General features: G+C 48.0%; 1 protein-coding gene across 1 annotated transcript in view; it reads left to right on the forward strand.

Moving 5' to 3' along the window:
- LOC142959481 (ephrin type-A receptor 4) overlaps positions 1 to 19,157 on the forward strand; it is a 53,962-nt gene that overhangs the window by 28,965 nt on the left and 5,840 nt on the right. The window contains exons 5-16 of the mRNA XM_076100763.1: positions 222 to 557; positions 7,016 to 7,140; positions 7,247 to 7,406; positions 8,230 to 8,341; positions 10,445 to 10,503; positions 10,974 to 11,087; positions 11,676 to 11,861; positions 15,209 to 15,270; positions 16,134 to 16,343; positions 16,478 to 16,627; positions 17,052 to 17,248; positions 18,959 to 19,117. Coding sequence (XP_075956878.1) covers positions 222 to 557; positions 7,016 to 7,140; positions 7,247 to 7,406; positions 8,230 to 8,341; positions 10,445 to 10,503; positions 10,974 to 11,087; positions 11,676 to 11,861; positions 15,209 to 15,270; positions 16,134 to 16,343; positions 16,478 to 16,627; positions 17,052 to 17,248; positions 18,959 to 19,117 — 1,870 coding nt within the window. The remainder of the gene's footprint in view (positions 1 to 221; positions 558 to 7,015; positions 7,141 to 7,246; positions 7,407 to 8,229; positions 8,342 to 10,444; positions 10,504 to 10,973; positions 11,088 to 11,675; positions 11,862 to 15,208; positions 15,271 to 16,133; positions 16,344 to 16,477; positions 16,628 to 17,051; positions 17,249 to 18,958; positions 19,118 to 19,157) is intronic.

Below are 19,157 nucleotides of genomic sequence, written 5' to 3' on the forward strand. Positions count from 1 at the left end.
AGAGAATCTTGACCCTTTGGAGACTTTCTTTGCAGTATTCACCAAATGCTTATTGTTAACATTACGACCACCAATTTGTTCTGTTCTCTTTTTTATTTACTGTGATCACAGAAATAATGTCTTAATAAACATCATTTTAACTCTCTACATGCGCATCATTCGGCCTCTAACCGCTACTGGTAACGACATCAACCTCTCCCCATGTTTTCCTTCCTTCATAGGCCCTCCGTCGGCGCCCGCCCACCTCATCTCCAACGTGAACGAGACCTCGGTGAACCTGGAGTGGAGCCCGCCCCTCAGCTCAGGGGGGCGCCAGGACCTGACGTACAACGTGGTGTGCAAGCGCTGCGGGGCTGACGGCCGGCGCTGTCAGCCCTGCGGCAACGGCGTCCACTTCAGCCCCCAGCAGCTGAGCCTGAAGGGGACCAGGGTGTCCATCAACGAGCTGCAGGCCCACACCAACTACACCTTCGAGGTGTGGGCGGTGAACGGAGTCTCGCCTCAGAGCCCCGGGCCGGAACAGGCCGTGTCCGTGACCGTCACCACCAACCAGGCCGGTAAGAAGGACGATGATGGTCTGGTGAAGGAGTGGGTGATTCAGGTTGTGGGAAGGAATCCAATAGTGTTACATGAAAGAAGGTTAACTGCTTCCAATAGGTGACCAGTGTGATAAATAAGTGTTATGTCGATGTGACTGGAAGAGGGCAACACCGTTTGGCCCGATATATTGACCAGTATCTGTTTCATGGTGGACCCCAGTGAGACACTGCAGATTACATGTTTTCATGCCAGATTCATGGATTTGGCTCTGCCGTGATCTCCACACCAGGCCAACTATTACCATACAACCACAGTTACAGAGAAAGTTATGGAAGTTATGCCCCTTCATACCACAGAAAATATGTGTTTCTGATTGGGAGGCCCGTGTCTGTAAAAATAGTTTATGTGGACACATCAACATATTTTCAGTCAACAGTTATACACACTGTATGGTAAAGGGACTTGCATCTATAGAGCACTTGTACAGTCTTGACCACTCAAAGTGCTTTACACTACATATCAGCTTTTACACACACACACACACACACACACACACACACACACACACACACACACACACACACACTCACTCAGACACTGATTGCACAGCCTTCGGAAGCAATTTGGTTACCTGTAGCTTTATGAACTCGCTGAATGGGAGTCTGTTCGCTGACCAGACAATTAAATTTGCAAAATGGGATGACAGACCCTCCCCCCCGAAGAAAACAACCGTTCTCAGCCAATCGCTATATAAGCGCTATATTTGTCGACCAACCCTACTAGTCAACTCTTGTGAGGGAAACAGAACCCTAACCATGGATTAGATTGGAGATTGAAAATTCATTTTTGAGATTGGAAGCAGCAGCTGACAGATACCATCTTGCCTGAAGGTCCACTCAGTAGCTGTTCTAGAGCTTTTGATCATATAAAATGATCCTCCTCATCGCTTAGTTGACTATAAATTTGCGTTTAAAGTTTCTTGGCGTGTCTGCGTGAGCCTGCAAAGGAAGGAGTGTATGTTTGCAGAGGAGCTTTGTAATTGTGTGTGTGGCTTATATTTGATGCAGAGCACAGTTTCGTTACACTGAGCGCTTGACGGACTTTTTGTGGGGGGGGGGGGGCAATCTGCGTGTCAAAACAAGTTTATTAAAGCTGTAAATAATTTTGGTTAAGGCTGGATGATTGTTGAGGAGGTTGATGGATTATCTGCAGCGGGAGATGATTTTCTGCAGTATTTCACTTTTGCATAATTAGGCATGAGAAGTCGAGGCTGAAGAGAGGGGGGGGCGACGTGCTATATTTAGCTCTCAAGCTAATGAATTAGATGAGTTGTATTGATCTGTGGAGGCTTCATTACAAATGCTGCTGGATTGTGTGCATGTGTGTGTGTGTGTGTGTAATTTATCTAGTAGAACACACAGCCATGAGTACAGCCTCTCCTCCAGAGCTGGAGAAGAGCCCTCTGGCCCGGGGGTATGCGTCCAAAGCCTCCCGTTGTTTTGTCATTTAGCCATTTTGTAACCAGTTGTTGTGCAAATGGATTTTACGACCCCGGCCCTTTCTCTTCATCCCTCCCTGCTCTCCTCCACTTATAGCCCATCATTACCCTGGTCTTCTTTACTGCTCTGCTCTTGGGTGGCAAGCAAAGTGCCTTTTTTATCACAAATTTCCATCCCTGGGAGAAAAAAAAAGCGAATACCTTGAATAGGGCTTCGGACCGGCAATATAAGGACACAGTGGCTTGATTTATCAGCCGGGGGTCAGGAGGATGGAGATGAATGGATGCGCTGCCTGTGGGAGTGCTGCCAGACAGGCATGCGTGGGAGCCGTAATGGAGCAGACCCTGGAGTCCAGGGGCGGAGGGCCCGCGATAGCGCGTCGGTGCGGTCGCTCTGGCGCAGGGTTGCGCAAAAGACCCCCCAAAGTGCCAACTCTCAAATGTGGATTCAAACAAAGACGTAGTAACACACACAGCGATGTCCCCCCCCCCCCCCGAGGTTTCTCCAGGCTAATCTGCTGACTTCAAGTTGTAAGATATAGATGATGTTGCCTTTGGCTCGTCACTGGTGCATGTTTCACAACTGTTCCCCAGGATTAGTTATATGAAGCTTGCAGCTGGAAGCTCTATTACGGTGTGTGTCTGTGTGTGTGTGTCTGTGTGTGTGTGTGTGTGTGTGTGTGTGTGTGTGTGTGTGTGTGAGTGTGAGTGTGTGTTTGCACATGTGCCGAAACCGAATGCACGCTTGGCTAAAAGTGAGAAAATGCACTATACAGAATGTTTGCGCGCCCCGTGGATAGTAATGCTCCACATTCGCCTCTCAAACAATGTCCTCTATGTGTCTCCTGGTGTGCGTGTCTCTTCTAATTTGTGTGTGTGTGTGTGTGTGTTTGTGTGTGTGCTTGTTTAAGAGAATAGCTCCAGACTGATTGGATTTCTTCCTGCTAATGCTCGGTAGGGGCTTTGGAAGCTTCGGTTTCAGCCGCCGGTAATCCAGCCAGTCATCTGCGGCTGTCCCTCTCTCTCGGCATCGCCTCCCGTCACCCAGACACCGCGGATTACACATTTATTATGATAGCTTTATTAGGATTTATAAGTGCCGTGGAAAAGACACCCCTTTGCCACCGCCTTTCCATAAAAGTTCAGATTTCGGCTAGAGAGGGGAAGAAGTGAGGTAGGCAGGTTGGAGTATTTTGTGCTGTGTATTGTATGATGTTATGTGTCTTTGCGTGAGAGGAAAATGGATGAAGGTGCAGCAGAGAAATAAGCCGGGAGACGAAAATGAAGACACGAGTCTTGCTGATTGCACGTGCATGCGTCCGTGACCGGGCATGCGTTTTGTGTGTTCACGAAGAGGTCAGATTCTGCACCTCGCCACGAACAATCCCGTCGTCGTAAATCAGCCGGGGTGTAACCCTTTCACCCGGACTGCATGAGGAAAGGGAGGGGGGGATGTCCAGGCTTTGAGCTGACCTCTGGCTGAAAATGGATGTTTTTTTTTCCCATTTTATGGGATCAAGCACTTTTGTGCGTGTGTGAGAAAGAGGGGGGGAAAGCGAGAGTCAGAGAGAGAGAGAGGTGTTTATGTCTCGGTACAAAATACTTGGCAGGCTTAGGTGACTAAAAGTGAATTAGTGCATGAGAGAGCGTGTGTGTGGTCACGTCCATCTGCGCACACGTGTGTGAGTTTCCATCTCTTACGGCAAATGGGACAGACGTACATGTGGAAATGTGTTTGGGGAGATGGAAGCAGGCTCTCTACGGGGGTGAGGGGGAGAGTGGGGGATCTTGTACGCAGGAGCCATTTTCTATACACCCTGAAAAACGGCTCCCTCCACGGCTATTTTTCCTTAGCGGCAGCAAAAGTCCAGCCACTCGAATCTGGCAGCCAGGCTCCAAATCTGGCAACCACATGTGCACCCCCGGCCCCTGTCTCTTTTCATGACGAACTGTAATCGGCCGCACATTCGCACCGACCACAGCTGCTCCTCGCAACACAAATACTTTGTGCCTAACATGCCGCGAAGACAAACTCGCTCACTGAACAAACTGTGTTCCACGCAGAGACAAAAAAAAAAAACTGACACGCAACCTCCGCCATTGTCCCGGGGGAGTGATTTTTATTTTAACCCAAACCGAGAACTCTATGTGTCTCTGCCAGGTTTTTACTCATTATAATGTACGCATAGGTGCCGTGATTGGGTATTTTCGCTGTCTGTGTGAGATAATGGGACTAGGTGTATGTTTTTCTGTGTGAGTTTCTATCTTTCTGTTTGTGTAATGAGGTCCTTTGTGCTGCTGTGTGTGTGTGCTGTATGTGAGTGTGTGTGTGTACAAGTGTCGCAGGCTGTGAAAGAGTTTTTTTCAGGACCACACATTTCTGAAAATGAGATCTGAATATTCATTGCGTCTCTCACTTATTATTCCACTAGCGTTTTTTTCAGCCCACGCGTTCAGGAGGCAGTAAGAAATTACAGATCTGCCCCACATATTTAAATTCATCTACAGAGGTGCTGGTCTAGCCTGATCTGCCCAAGTCTCCGCCTCGGGCTAAACTTTTCTCTACCCTGGATAGACAGTTCAGGTTTAGTCTTGAATCAGCATTGTTCACCCGGTGCACGCGTGGTTTGACAATATTTTACATTTATTTGTGGTCAGTTTGCTTTTTAGGCATTCCTCTGACTAGAGAGGAAAACGTTGGCCTTGATGGATCACCTATCTTGTGTCTGGCTGTGTTTAACCTCGCAGTCTCGCGTAGGGAACCTCAGAAGGGACCACTCAGAAAATCACTCATCTTTATCCTCACATTAGTCGAGGGAAAAATAAAAAAAAATGCAACTAGAGGAGGCGAACGCAATTAAATCGCCATCTCTGTCATCTTTGGTGGAAAGATGGATGTGTGTATTACCTTGGGGGGGGCACGGGGGCCCTGCGACCCCTCGGGTGTTTTCTGTCTGAGTCAGAGCGTCCCCGGTCGGCCCCAGGAGGGCCTTCAAATTGGCTCTCGCTGCCGGGTAAGATTGATTGGAGGGATACAAATGGCCGCCATCTAATTGTTTAACTGAGACGCAACACATTAGGCCAACAGGATTACACAACCTTTGGGTTAATCTATTTACCGAGAGATGTCTGCAATCCCAGCCCTCTCCATCTCCATCTCAACCCCTACCGGTCACAAACCCTCTGCCGCCCACCCCCCCATCCCCACTCCCGCCCCCCACTCCAGCCTCCTCGTCAACCCCCCTGAAATTCAATCCGAGGCCGGTGTTTGAATTCCAGGCCCGTTTGAACTCAATCCCCTTCTAAAAGCAGGGTTCTGTTAGCGTTAGCTTGCAGGCTAGGCTCCCTGGAGCCCCTGGTCAAAGTGATGAGAATGTATATAATGTCATAGATAATCCAATCATAATCGGTGGACAGCGAACCCCTCATTAATCATCCCACTGTAATTTTTTAAAAGGCAGATGGTCTGGAACGAGTTTGGTTACAGTATCTCTGAGGACCAGGGGTCAAAGATTCACTCCTTGAGAACTTGTAAGAGCAGCCGCCACAAAGAAACTACCTGGGCATCAGTGGAAATGTCTGTTTTTTTTAATCATTATTAATATTTTGCGTGGTGCTTTGTTCTGGCTCTTTGGAGAATAGATGACTGAGGTTGTTTGGTTGTTGAGGGCAGAGGTTTGGACTCGGTCTCACATGATTTGATAACTTTAGACTCGACTTGACAAAATCAAAGAAGACTTGCAACGCGCTTCAACAACAATGACTTGTGACCTCACTTGGACTTGAGCCTTTTGACTTAAAAATACCAAGTATGTTCCGGACATTTCCTGAATCTGAAACTGTTATTATTGGATAGCATCCAATAGAGTTGTAGTGAAGAACAATGAAGATAATGGTACATTACAAAGAGGCAGTTGGAAAAAATTATACCAAAAGATAATTTCCTTCGCTTACAACAACTTTGCAATGGTCAACGAAAAAGGAGTATTTCATATAGTGAAGAGTGTATTATGTCTTGTTTTGGACTTGAAGCTAAAAGTTTAGGACTTGAGACTTACTTGTGACTTGCAAAACATTGACTTGGTCCCACCTCTGACCCCCAAACTGCTGGAACTGGACTCAATCTGAGTGTTTCGCTGTTTTACGACACTGCCTCTTCCAGTCTCGTGGATATCAAGCAGCAATAGTGTGTATGACCCAATTTGAGTGTTGTCACACTCCCTGAAGATAGAGGTTTGATTTGTGCTGCGGCGGCGGCGATGTACTGGAGGGAGGGGACGAGCGCGAGCCGTTATCTGTGCTTTAACCTTCACATGTTAAAGGCGTCTGAATGCAGATAGCGCGGCTGCTTGAAATATGGGCCTCATTATCAGCTGCAGCAGAAAGGGCTCCAGATAAGATAGCTCACTGGAGCTTTAATGAAAACCAATTGATTTGCTCTCACGAAGACAAAGAAAAAAAAACAACCCCAAAAAAAATAAAAATAAACGCAAAGGCGTTGAGCTCAGTTTGAGCTTTTCGAGGCGGACTTTGTAGCAGCGCAAGGTTTCCCAGGGTGACCTGCGTATCTGCAGAAAATGAAGTTAGACATTATTTTGCCAGCTCGCAATAAAAGTGGCTAAGACGCTAGCGTCAGCCGAGAAGGAAATTGGATCACTTTTTATTGATGCCAGCCCATTAGTTGAGAAGGAGAGTATTGCCGTACACTCTAGCTTTGGCAATTCAGCTGCGTGGCCGTACAGCGCTGTAACGCCTCGGATTTTTGAATGGAAGCCAAATTCTAAAGACAAATGGAAGCGATTGCCTAGTGGGCTGGCCCACTGTTTGACTTTCTCAGCAGGAGCAAAAAGTGGTGGATTTCCTGTGGGAGAGCAACATAAAACAGACTTGGTGTCTGCAAGGCTAAAATAACATGGGGGACTGGGAGAAAGCAGTGGGTTCAAATATTTTTCCCTTTTTCTTTGATCATCTGTCTAGCTCCCTCTCCAGTGTCTTCCATTCAGGCGAAGGACATCACAAGACACACCATCTCCCTGGCCTGGCAGCCGCCGGACAGAGCCAACGGGGTCATCCTGGAGTACGAGGTCAAGTACTATGAGAAGGTGAGGGGTCCCATGGGAGGTGTAGTTCCTGCTGATGAAAGGATCTCCAAAGTAGACTGTAAGAAAGCCAAGTCTGACTGTCCCCTCAATAATCGTTCATCCTCAGGACCAAAATGAAAGAAGCTACAGAATCATAAAAACCTCGTCGAGGAACACCGACATCAAGGGCCTCACCCCGCTGACCTCCTACGTGTTCCATGTGCGCGCACGCACGGCGGCCGGCTACGGGGAATTCAGCGGCCCGTTTGAGTTCATGACCAACTCCGGTGAGTTCAGGCACGCCACCGCTCCTCGGCCGCGCACTGCAGAGCCCGATAATGCTCGATGCCAGCTCTGTCGCGCCTGTTTCTGCAAAGTCCTACAATGATAGCATCTTTTACGAGTTTGTCTCTTTCATTACAGAGTTGTTAATCAAAATAGCTGCCGTCTATAAAAGATAAATGATATTGTGCTCCGGCACCTGACTGGCAACTTGAGTAGCTTCCATTATTCAGGTTGCAATGAGTCTCAGTGGATGCGCCAAGCCAGGGGTTCAAACTATATGAGTTTTTGAATAATGACACCATTTCTGGCAGTTTTAGTTAGAAGCTGCTGATTGCTACTCTTTGCTTCTCATTAGAGGCCTCAAATGTTATCATTTCAAAGCAAAACACTTTTTCCCCCTCACAAATGTTCCACAGTGGAGTGCAAGCGTTCATAAGATACATTTTTACAAATTTCTGTGCAAATTTTAGGGACAAAAATCTTTTGAAGGGAGATTATGACGTAGAGGGTTACAGAGATGCACTGTAAGTCCAGGTGTCCCCTTTGTAATGCAGATAGAGACAGCAGCGCATGATAATGACATGGTCAAGCACACCCCCTAATGGGCCGGCATTGTCTCAGTGGAAAAGGAAGGGAGACACGGGGAGGAAGTGTGGGGGGGGTCGATGACAAACACAGAATGTACACAGGCTCTTTCATGTGCGGCGACTTGGTTGAGCGCAATGATATTGACTTTGCTCTTTGTCTCTTTCCAACCGTCCCTCCTTTCTCTCGCCCCCCCACCCTCCTTTTTTGTCCTCCCATCTTTTCTCCCTTTTTCCTCAGTTCCAGCTCCCATTATCGGCGATGGGGCCAACTCCACGGTGTTACTGGTGTCAGTGGTGGGCAGCGTGGTCCTCCTCATCATCCTCATCAGCGCTTTCGTCATCAGCCGAAGGTGAGCGTCACCCGTCTGTCCCTTTCCTGCTTCCTGTCTGTCCCTCTTTCCTCCTGGATGAGGGATGTCTTGCTTAGTGCCGGGGAAAAGTAGCTGTCGGGAGATGGACGTTGCTCGAAAACACACACACATACGCCAAAACACACACACACACACACACACACACAGACTGAGCTAGACAGCCAGTGCGACTCGCTCACGGCGGATGAGTGATGACTCTCCACACCGGAGACGTGATTGACAGCTCCGACAGCTGAAGAGATGCAATCAGCGACCCCCTCGCTCCCTGTCCTCTGCATCCGTCCCCGCTCCCATCCCTCTATCTCTCTGCTGGTGGCTGTAATCCCGACCGCTAGTTATTTTCTCCCGCTGCGCCCTGCTGCCCGCCGTGAAGAGAATGAGAGAGAGAGAGAGGAAGAGGGAGAGAGCGGGAAAAAAAGATGAGATAAGCGGGCAATGAAAAGTAGGGGGATAGAATACAGACAGAGTGAGACAGAGAGGCATCAGGTGGATTTGCAGTGACCCAATCTCAGGGTGTTAACCAGCGAGCAGGACAAAGCACCGTCACACAGATGGGATTACATGCAGATGGGTCTGCCTCACCTCAGGGTGTTAACCACACTGTGTGTGTGTGCGTGTGTGTGTGTGTCGGGGGTGTGTATGTGTTTACATCCTTGTGTGAAAAAGTATTCTTTTCATGTGTGTGGTGGCACTGGGGAAGGGGAGGGGGAGCGTTAATGGTTTGTGTGTTGATTCCCTTGTGTGTGTGTGTGTGCACCTTTTTATGGGCTTTTGTTGATCCCTTTATGTGTGTGAGTGTGCCTCTTCATATGGAAAGCAAATCATCGTTTGCATGTGTGTATTGGTGTTGAGAATGATGGGGAGTGAAGGGGGATGTTGATTGTGTGTGTGTGTGTGTGTGTGTGTGTGTGTGTGTGTCCTCTCTTTTCCATGTGATTGCCTCTCTCCCCGGCCAAGCAGGTGGTTGTCTCAGCCTTTTTTATATGCATGTGACGGCCACTGTCATTGTGCTGCCGCGGCCATCCTGTGATTGTGGGGAGGGACTGTAATCACGTAGCCCGTTTACCATCATTACACAACCATAGAGGAGAACAATGTCTCGCACATCTGGTCATTTCCGCCACTGACCCGACACATCAATATAACCACAGGTGTCAGGCTGCCGGAGGGATTCGGGGGGATTTAAGTGCATCTTTTCCAGGATTGATTTGCTGCTATAAGCTCAGTGCCCTTCAGGAACCTTCAGTGTAATATTTTATCTTAAAGGGGACACATCATGTTGGTTTTCAGGTTCTTACTTACGTATTTTGGGTTTCTACTAGAACACAAAAAACACTTTATTTTTCTCACACTGTGTCTGAATGTGCTTGTATGCAACCTTTGTCTGAAACACTCCGTTTTAGTGCCTGTCTCTTTAAGCATCCCTCCCGGAAAAAGCCCAGTCTCTGATTGGCTTGCGAGAAAAATATGGCACACCTTTTCAAAAGTAGTTCTCAAGCCGTAGGTGGAGCTACTCGGTTGACCTCGCATGTGACAAAGAGAGACAAATCTTATTGGCTTGTAGAATCACATGTCCCCTTTAAAAGAACGGTTAAACATTTTGCGTGGAAGAAAAAAAAATACATTTCACTTTTTGTACTCAATCAAACAGATGAGATAACATGTTGATTAGTGAACTATTCTCTTCAAGCGTTTTATCCCCTCATCTAAGAGCGATTACGAAGAGCCACAACCTCTAAAAATGATGTTAGGTTAGCATTCAGAAGCCGTTTCTGTCCCTGTAATGAGCTCCCTGTAATGAATAATTAACATCAAACAAGAATTTTAATGTCCGAACAGTAATCAGTGATTGTGTCGCCTCTTCACGTAATTAAATTGACGTGTAGTGGGTTCGGAGTCTTAGTTTGAGTTTTAATTAGGGTTTACGAAACTGACACTTGTTTGTTATTATTATAATTTGTTATTTTTACATACAATGCTTTGCCTTTTCTATTGTTGGTTTTTTTACACATTATCCCCGACATTTGAGACTTCGTGTGCTGTTGTCACTGCGACTGACCGTCCTGCTGTCTTTGCCCCCAGAAGGAGTAAGTACAGCAAGGCCAAGCAGGACTCTGACGAAGAGAAGCACTTGCATCAAGGTAACTCACAGTTAACAATCCACCCACACACTCTATAATTTAAAGAAACATTAGCGCTGGCAGGTGTGTTCATGTGCATGCACTCTAAACCGCAAATGAAGCCCATAAAATGAGGTAGTGGGCGGGGAGGGGGGGACAAACTATTTTGAAGTTAATGTACTTGCATCCTAACATGCTCCAAACACCTCATTATCAAGTCATCAGGGTTGTTGTTGTTTGCGTCCTAAAAAAATCAAGTTAATGAGCTCCATCTTGATCGGAGTCAGCCGTAGTGACATGGAAAGCAATGGAGTCAGAGTGTGAAGCGAGGTATGGGGAGAAGAAAGGAGGAGGAGGAGGAGGTCCCACAGAGGAAGGCGGCGTAGCCTGCAGCATGATGGAAATAAAGAACAGATGGAGCGTACTTTCAGGAATAAATTAACCTTCATTTTTTCTTCTTCTTCCTTTCATTCCCTAACGTCTTTCCTCAGGAGTGAGGATATACGTTGACCCCTTCACCTACGAGGACCCGAACCAAGCCGTCCGTGAGTTCGCCAAAGAGATCGACGCCTCCTGCATCAAGATTGAGAAAGTCATTGGCATTGGTGAGGGGCCACGTTTCGTTTATATACTCCATTATATGAGCCATTCATAAGACTTTTTTATATCAATTATTATGAATGCAGTGTTCCGGGGAGCCTTTGCAGTAAGGCATATTATAACACACTTTGGATAAAAGCATTCACCTAATGGCCTAATAGTGCAGTTAGTATTCGTTTTCATGCAAAGTTCTGTAGCCGGCACATCATTCTCAGCGACTCGCGTCTGTGCGCGGCTGTGTGTGCTCTCATGGGCACCCCTTGTGAATGAAAATACCTTGTTTTCTCAGACAATGACATTTGGTCTGCCTCTAAGAGAGTAAAGAAATAAGTAAATAAAAACCAGAGGAGGCTAAATATGTTGTCTGTTCTCTTCCTGTGGCCAGAGAAAAGTCATCCAATGACAAAATAATAAAGAGAAAGAATCAATACCCATTTCCCCTTCGCTCTCTCTCTCCCTGCTCCAGTGGGTGAGGGGAGGAGGGGAGTGAGGGATTAGAGACCCTGATCAATGTTAAAATTGGACCCCTTCTAACCTGCACACAAACACACACACACATGCTCCCTCTTAAATCCCGGGGCGTGTGTTTTCAGGGGAGTTCGGCGAGGTCTGCAGCGGCCGTCTGAAGATGCCGGGCAAGAGGGAGATCTGCGTGGCCATCAAGACGCTGAAGGCCGGCTACACCGACAAGCAGAGGAGGGACTTCCTGTCCGAGGCCAGCATCATGGGCCAGTTCGACCACCCCAACATCATTCACCTGGAGGGTGTGGTGACCAAATGTATGTCGTGCATGTTATTGCGTTTACTTTTCAATGGGTGCGGGATGAGAATTCTTCCATTTCCAAAAGACGGAAAGAACACATTTTGCCGTATAATTCTTTCCCTATTTGAGAAACCTGAAGCTATTTTGGGGAAAGGAGATTGCAATGATACCATTTACACACACTATGACTTCTATATTATAATGACACAGACAGGACATTCATTCCTGCTGTCCCCCTTTCTCCCTTCAAATAAACGCAACAATAAATCACCACTAAGTACGTCTGCGGGTTTGGGTGACTTTGAAAAAGGGCGAGTGCTGGGACAAACCAATCTTTACCAGCCAAAAGGTGTGTTTGTATGGCGCTTGTGTGCTTTAATGCGGGCATACCTGCAGCATCTGAAGACCTAAGTGAGACCTGCATTCGCATATATATATATAAACGTGTTTGTGCATGTGTGTGTTGCCCGCACACCCCATCCGGGGTATCCCCAGGTGGGCTTTGTCCAGATGGAAGGGGGGTCCAGCATTGGTGGGGAAGGGGGGGTGGGGGGGGTGGTGGAGTTGAGGTAGCTGGGCAGTTGGGAGGGGGGTCTAATGGGTCCAGGAACAGACCCTGTAGCGCGGCACCAGGCTCATTAATCATGATGTCAGCTGTAAATGTGTTTGGGGTTAGGGAGTGATACCCTATCCCTCCTCTATCTGCTGCTGCATGGCCACAAAACACCGGCCAAATCTCCCTCCCTCTGCCCTTGGCACTCTCTCCTCTCCGTCTCTCCATCCCCCCCCCCACACCTTCAACACCTTCCCCAAGGTGCTTTCTGTTAGGGCCGGAGGTGTTCGTGTATATATGTGTGTGCGTGTTCGAAGGTCTTGTCAGCACATGTCGGCGTCCCTCCACCTTTGATTGCACGCATGTGTGCGTGAGTGTTACCATAGCTGATGAGCCAGCCTCGGCTGGAGGGGTTAGATGGATGAAGTGCCTTAATGCGTCGTGACACAACAACAGCCCGGCCCTATCTGTGCTAGATAACGCCGTCTCTGCCACTGTTCTACACACTGTACACACACACACACAGAAAGATGCACGCATACACACTTTCAGCCCAGCCGGAGCTGAAAGTAAACAGCAGCACGGGCAGAATTGCATATCACCTATAACACCGGGGGGGAGGGGGGTGACCTCGCAGACCTAGAGTGAGGAAGACAAAGGTGGACAGATGGACAGGAGGAAGGGGAAAGAAACCGGAGACAAGAAGCGGACGGGGAAGGTGCAAAATGGAGAAGGCTGGTTGAGAGCTGATGGATTAGAGGAAAGACAGAGAACAGCGGTAGAACTACCGAGACGGAGCGAGACGGGAGCCGACGGGGAGCCGAAGCAAGAAGACCAACGTGATACCACCTCCATCCACTCTCACTTTTGAGGAACTTGACGGAAGGCAAATTAGTCCTTTACACTTCAGTGTGTCGGTGGAATCTATTAAAAATCCATTATTTGAATTGCACTCCCCCCTCTCTATTACAATCACGTTAAAAGGAATTCTCAAGCTGGCCTCAGTTTGCTGGCATGTCCAACGTAGACAATTAAGCCTCATTAATAATGGAGAGACTCCAAATAGACGCCGAAATACATAAATGTGCAAAAGAAATCTCTCTCACTGAGGACCGCTGGCTGCAGTCCACCGTCTTGAAGTCTGTACGGATTTAAAGTTTCTGTCACGCAAGTGTGTAATTAAAGTCCAGGCAGCGTTAAGAGCTCGAAATCAGACGGGATTTGTTTAACAGCTGATTTACATAAACTAAAAGCGTGCTAATTAAAAATAGAAAAATATCTGCGTTTAAAAAGCCAGATCTTTGTTCGCAGCAAACGCCACGGCCTCCGAAGAGCCAGCGTCCCCCCCCTCCCCCCAATAATGTCCCCCTGTTGCGTTTGTCCCCTTCCCCTGTTTTGTTGGCAGGTGATAATCGGCCCACTGGCCCCAGAGTTCATTGCCAAAGCCGGCAGGCCGTATTCAGTAAACAAGGAATTAGCATGCAAATGGGAAGGGAGGGAGAGGGCGGGGCTGGGAAGGCGAAAGTTTAAGGTCGCAGGTCAGACGCTCCTCAGACTTGATTGGGGAGCTGTCAATCACCGGCAGCCCCGGGGCAGAGGCGAGCAACAAAGGGAACAAAGATGGCTGACAAAGAAGGCCCCCCCTCCCCCCTGACCCCCCCTGCTCTCACCCAACTTTAACTCTACTTCCTCTTTTTTTTCGGGCATCGCCGGAGCGCTCCGTAATTAATGGAGTGCCAATCACGCGGCGGGTAAGGCGGTGACTGACGGCCTCTTGGCGTGGCGAGCAGGCCTGCTGTGGAGCGGAGGAACTTCACCTTCGAGACCTCGGCTGCCAAAAACGCTCGGCTGGCTCTCCACCGCTTTTAGGCATTCTGCCGGAGATTTGCACACAACCTCCCCGCTAGGCATTTCGGTCTAAGTCAGCACTTTCTCTTCAACGCAACGGGCTTTTAAGTCCACCTAAACTGTGCCACTGTGAAATGGGACTCAAAGAGCAGTTGTGCTGTTCCGGGAGGAATTCATGGCAGCACTTTTTCAGCATGTGTTGTTGCCACGGCTGGTTAGGCACCAGCTTGCTGCCATTTTGGGACAAAAACAAGCCTCCCTTCCTTTCCTTTTTCTCTCTCCTCATGACCGCTACCCCCCCCCCCCGCCACCCCCACCCATCCTAAGAGACAAAGACAGACAGAGACCCACCAGGGAATGTCCACCCTCCCCGCAGCCTGCCCATGCTCAGATAAAGACGCAGACGCTTCCCCGAGAGAGACAGAGAGGGGAGGACAGAGGGATGAGGTGAAAAAGGCCAGAGAGGAGTGGCAGGGGGGGGTGGGGTGAGAGAGTGAGGGAGGTGAAAAGAAAGCAACGGAGAAGAGCTAGCGGGAGAGTGACAGATGCGTGGAAAGTTGGCAGAGGAGAAAAAGGGCAAAGGGACAGTGAGTGACATAAATAGCGAGTCAGAGGGATTCTGGGTGAGTGACCGTGATGAGACTTTGGATAATGCGTCCAACGTCAGTTCATATTTGCATAAACACAAGATGCTGTGTGTGTGTGTGTGTGTGTGTGTGTGTGTTGTGTTCCAGTGGAGATGCCTTTGCATGTGCAGGGGGAAAGTAAGTGGGACGTCAGGGCAACCGTAACACTGAGCTAATTAAATCACTACGGGACAGAGATGGATGGCCTAACACACACTCACACACTCACATTCCCTCGAGAACCCCCCCCCCCCCCTGCTGCGTCAGGCTGTGATGTGCATCGTTTACCTCTATAATCATCTGCCTCTCATTCTCTCTCTCTCTCTCTCTCCTTAGGTAAGCCAGTGATGATTATCACAGAGTACATGGAAAACGGATCGCTGGATGCATTCCTGAGGGTCAGTCATGCGTTTCTGTCTGCGAACATGCGTGTGTGTGTGTCTGTGTGTGTGTGTGTGTATGAGCATGCGATACGATCCCATCTTATCTCTGACATGTCATCCCCCCCCTCCCCGAAATTACAAGCGTTCGTTCACAAACATTCGCCCTAATCTTTATCCCCTCCTTGATCGACTTACTGTTCTTTTTTTTTTTCCCGACAAGGAGGTTGGCGCAGGTTTGATTTCCAGGGTTCACTACACTTTGGGTTTTAGATGATGCCTACTGCTGCTTTATCCAGTGAAGATCAAACGGACTAAAATAAAAAGGAACACTCAGTAGTTGGCATTAATGATTATACACAGATAGCAACTTGTTGCTCAATAGTAGTTGCAAGCATAAATAAGGACAATTTTATATTAAAGGGGAACACTCATATACCATTTACCATATTTTTATTTACAGCCTATGAATGCTCAGGTGTTTTTTTACGAATATAACTTGATACAGTTTGTGTATGTCTATAAACAGTCAATAGATAATGAATAGCACATTATAAGGATTTGTTTGTGTTGTCATGTTAAACTGCGTTATCAAGCAAGATGAGCTATAACTAGTGGAGAATACATTCAAAAACACTTGAACATTTATGAAATAAACGATCGAAGCTGTGATATAAGTGTAGAAATGTCCCTATATTTCCTTACAGCGACATTATAGTGTTGAATAGTTATAAACCATTTATTAACACTGAGACAGAATTTACTCATCAAAAAAATCATTACTGCCACAGGTGAAATGTTCCGAAACATTTAAGATGCCAGTGAAATAATTTGACACAATGTTTAAATACTTTCCTTTTTCTCCCATCTCGTTCCTGCAGAAGAACGACGGTCGCTTCACGGTGATCCAGCTGGTCGGCATCCTGCGGGGAATCGCGTCGGGCATGAAGTACCTGTCGGACATGAGCTACGTTCACCGCGACCTGGCGGCTCGCAACATCCTGGTCAACAGCAACCTGGTGTGCAAGGTGTCCGACTTCGGCATGTCCCGAGTGCTGGAGGACGACCCCGAGGCTGCGTACACCACCAGGGTGAGTGTGTGTGTGTGTGTGTGTGTGTGTGTGTGTGTGTATGTGGAGGCAAGCATGTGTCCGACCGACTCAGCCGGTCCTCCCGTGTGTCACCTTGTCGGCTTTCATTAATCGGCCCAATCTTCCAATTACAGGGGGGGAAGATCCCCATCCGCTGGACGGCCCCGGAGGCCATCGCTTACAGGAAGTTCACCTCGGCCAGCGACGTGTGGAGCTACGGCATCGTCATGTGGGAGGTGATGTCATACGGCGAGCGACCGTACTGGGACATGAGTAACCAAGACGTAAGTCTGGAGAAATGGAAATCTAATGCAGGCAAACATAAATAATACACAGCTGGAATTAGGTTGGAATATTGGAGCGTGAGCAATAATTCCCAGTCGCTTGTGCACTGTCAAACATTTTTGAAAAGATACTACATCATTTTTAACCTGGTTATGTAATCAAATTACCGTCAGGCGTGATACAACAACACCAGCAGTGTATTCCCTTTTCTCATTCACACGATGAATTCACAATTCTAGTGGCACTAATGATGATAAATAATTGAATTAATGCACGAACAAATGTCTTGCAAATGTGTCGTAAGTAAGGTGACAAAAAATGTAAGCTATGAGTAAAAATGGCTACGCTGTAATCGAGGTTGTTGTTTTTAACAAATAAACTCAGCGACAAAGTGACTTACAGCAGCATTGATCTCCTGCCTAGGTGATCAAGGCCATTGATGAGGGCTATCGGCTGCCCCCGCCCATGGACTGCCCCGTGGCGCTCCACCAGCTCATGCTGGACTGCTGGCAGAGAGAGAGGGCCGACCGGCCAAAGTTCGGACAGATCGTCAACATGCTGGACAAGCTGATCCGCAACCCCAACACCCTGAAGAGGACTGGGGGAGAGACCACTGTCAGGTGAGAGTGGGAGACTCTTTTCATCCAGATCTGGTCTCAGCCCCCGTGCCCCTATTTACTCTGGATAACCCACAGAACACACTATGAACAGTTTTCATTGGGGAACTACTTCTTACTGAGGAAAGAGTCCCTAAAAAACGGTTTACTGCCAATAGAAAACCACTACAGTCATGTTGAAATTTGATAAATTCTTTAGGAATTCGGATCATTTTAGAGATGGGTGACATTATTCAGGAATATCACCATCACACAAGTGTATTTCACACATTCTTTGCACGACTGAACTACTACAAACTAAGCTTAAAACAACTCTTCCAAAACAGAAAATTGGCACCATTGATCACAATGAACATAATCAAACACTTAAATAATATTAATTGTAGAAACCATTATTCAATTAATGAATGGTATGTTAAAAAGATAATGTGCATAAAAAAAACACACATATGCAGCCAATTTACCGCACAGTGCATTGTGTACGCAACATTCTACTACACACACACACACACTCACAAACGCATGCTCTCCTATTCTCTCGCCGGTATGTTTACATTCTCCATTAAACATTATCTACCAGCAACGTGTGCCTCTTTTTAGGACAAACACCCTCTATAATGGATTTCTTTGCAAACTAGCTTTAATGGTGCTGTACACTGAGAAATGTAGGCGCTCTAACAGGAGAGGGGGGGGGGGGGGGGGGGGGAATTACGATGTTACGCCGAGTTAAAAACAAACATGACCCTGCAGGTCCGACACCATTACTCTCGAGCGGCTAAACGTGTTACGAATGACCTACGTGTGTTTACAGACTCGGGCGCAGGCCGGTGGGATTCTTTGAGTTGGGAGTTTAACGAGTGTGCGCTCACACGCTCGGCTGCGGTGAGAGCGAGAAGGGGAGTTCTCGTGGAGTAATTAGCAGAACTCAAACCTATAAATGCAGCTTTTACAGTTCCAAGAGGGAAAGGGGGAAAGTAAAATGTGTGTGTGTGTGTGTGTGTGTGTGTGTGTGTGAAAAGGGATCCTCATGCATAATCTTTTCCACCTACTGAGTAGAGATGACTTATTAAGTCTGACATCCTGTTCTCACACTTCTCCTCAACATCCTAACGATAAAGAGAGACAGGGTGAGTGTGTGTGAGAGTCAGCAGAGCGGGACGGGACTCGCCACCGACTCAGACTCGCAGGGCCCCGTGTAAATGTTTCACGGCCGACGGCGCTGCTGCGACACTCAATAGTAAGGAGATGTGAATAAAGAGGGAGGTCATTCTGCTGATTGTGTGGAGGAACTCCGCTGTGCGTTAAACGTCCCCACGGTGCACCCCGAGGGTTATGTGTTTTCTTTAAAATAAGGATTAACTAACTGTGGCGGTCACACCCAGGGAGGAACCACGTTTGGCTTGGCTCGGTTTCTGGTAGGACCCACAAAACAGGGACACATAGCAAGAGCTGAACCCCCGACAGACCTGCTGAGTCCATCGAGGAGGGGAAAGCTGGAGGGAAATGTAGCGTGGAGCATTTTTATGGCTTGTGGGTATGGCTCGCTTGATATCGGCGCGCCGCTCTGATGCTACAGCGTCATAGTCCGGAATGAGGCTAATTCCTGGAACGTTGTCTCTGCCGTTGTCATGAATCAGTGGTTTTCCAGATGTTGCAAGAAAGTGGATCAAAAGCACTTAACAAGGAACTTTTATTGTCTATTTGCACCACCAGGCCTAACACCACCCTGCTGGAGCCGGGGAGCCCCGAGGCGACCTCGGCCGTGGGCACGGTGGAGGACTGGCTGCAGGCCATCGGCATGGAGAGATACAGCGACAACTTCACCGCCGCCGGCTACACCACTCCAGAGGCCGTGGTCCACATGACACAAGAGTGAGTATGGAGGGCAGAGTGTGACAAAGAAGGAGGTGCA

Source organism: Anarhichas minor, unplaced genomic scaffold (genome assembly GCF_050575085.1).
Source record: "Anarhichas minor isolate MPS153535 unplaced genomic scaffold, ASM5057508v1 ptg000026l, whole genome shotgun sequence".
Taxonomy (NCBI): domain Eukaryota; kingdom Metazoa; phylum Chordata; class Actinopteri; order Perciformes; family Anarhichadidae; genus Anarhichas; species Anarhichas minor.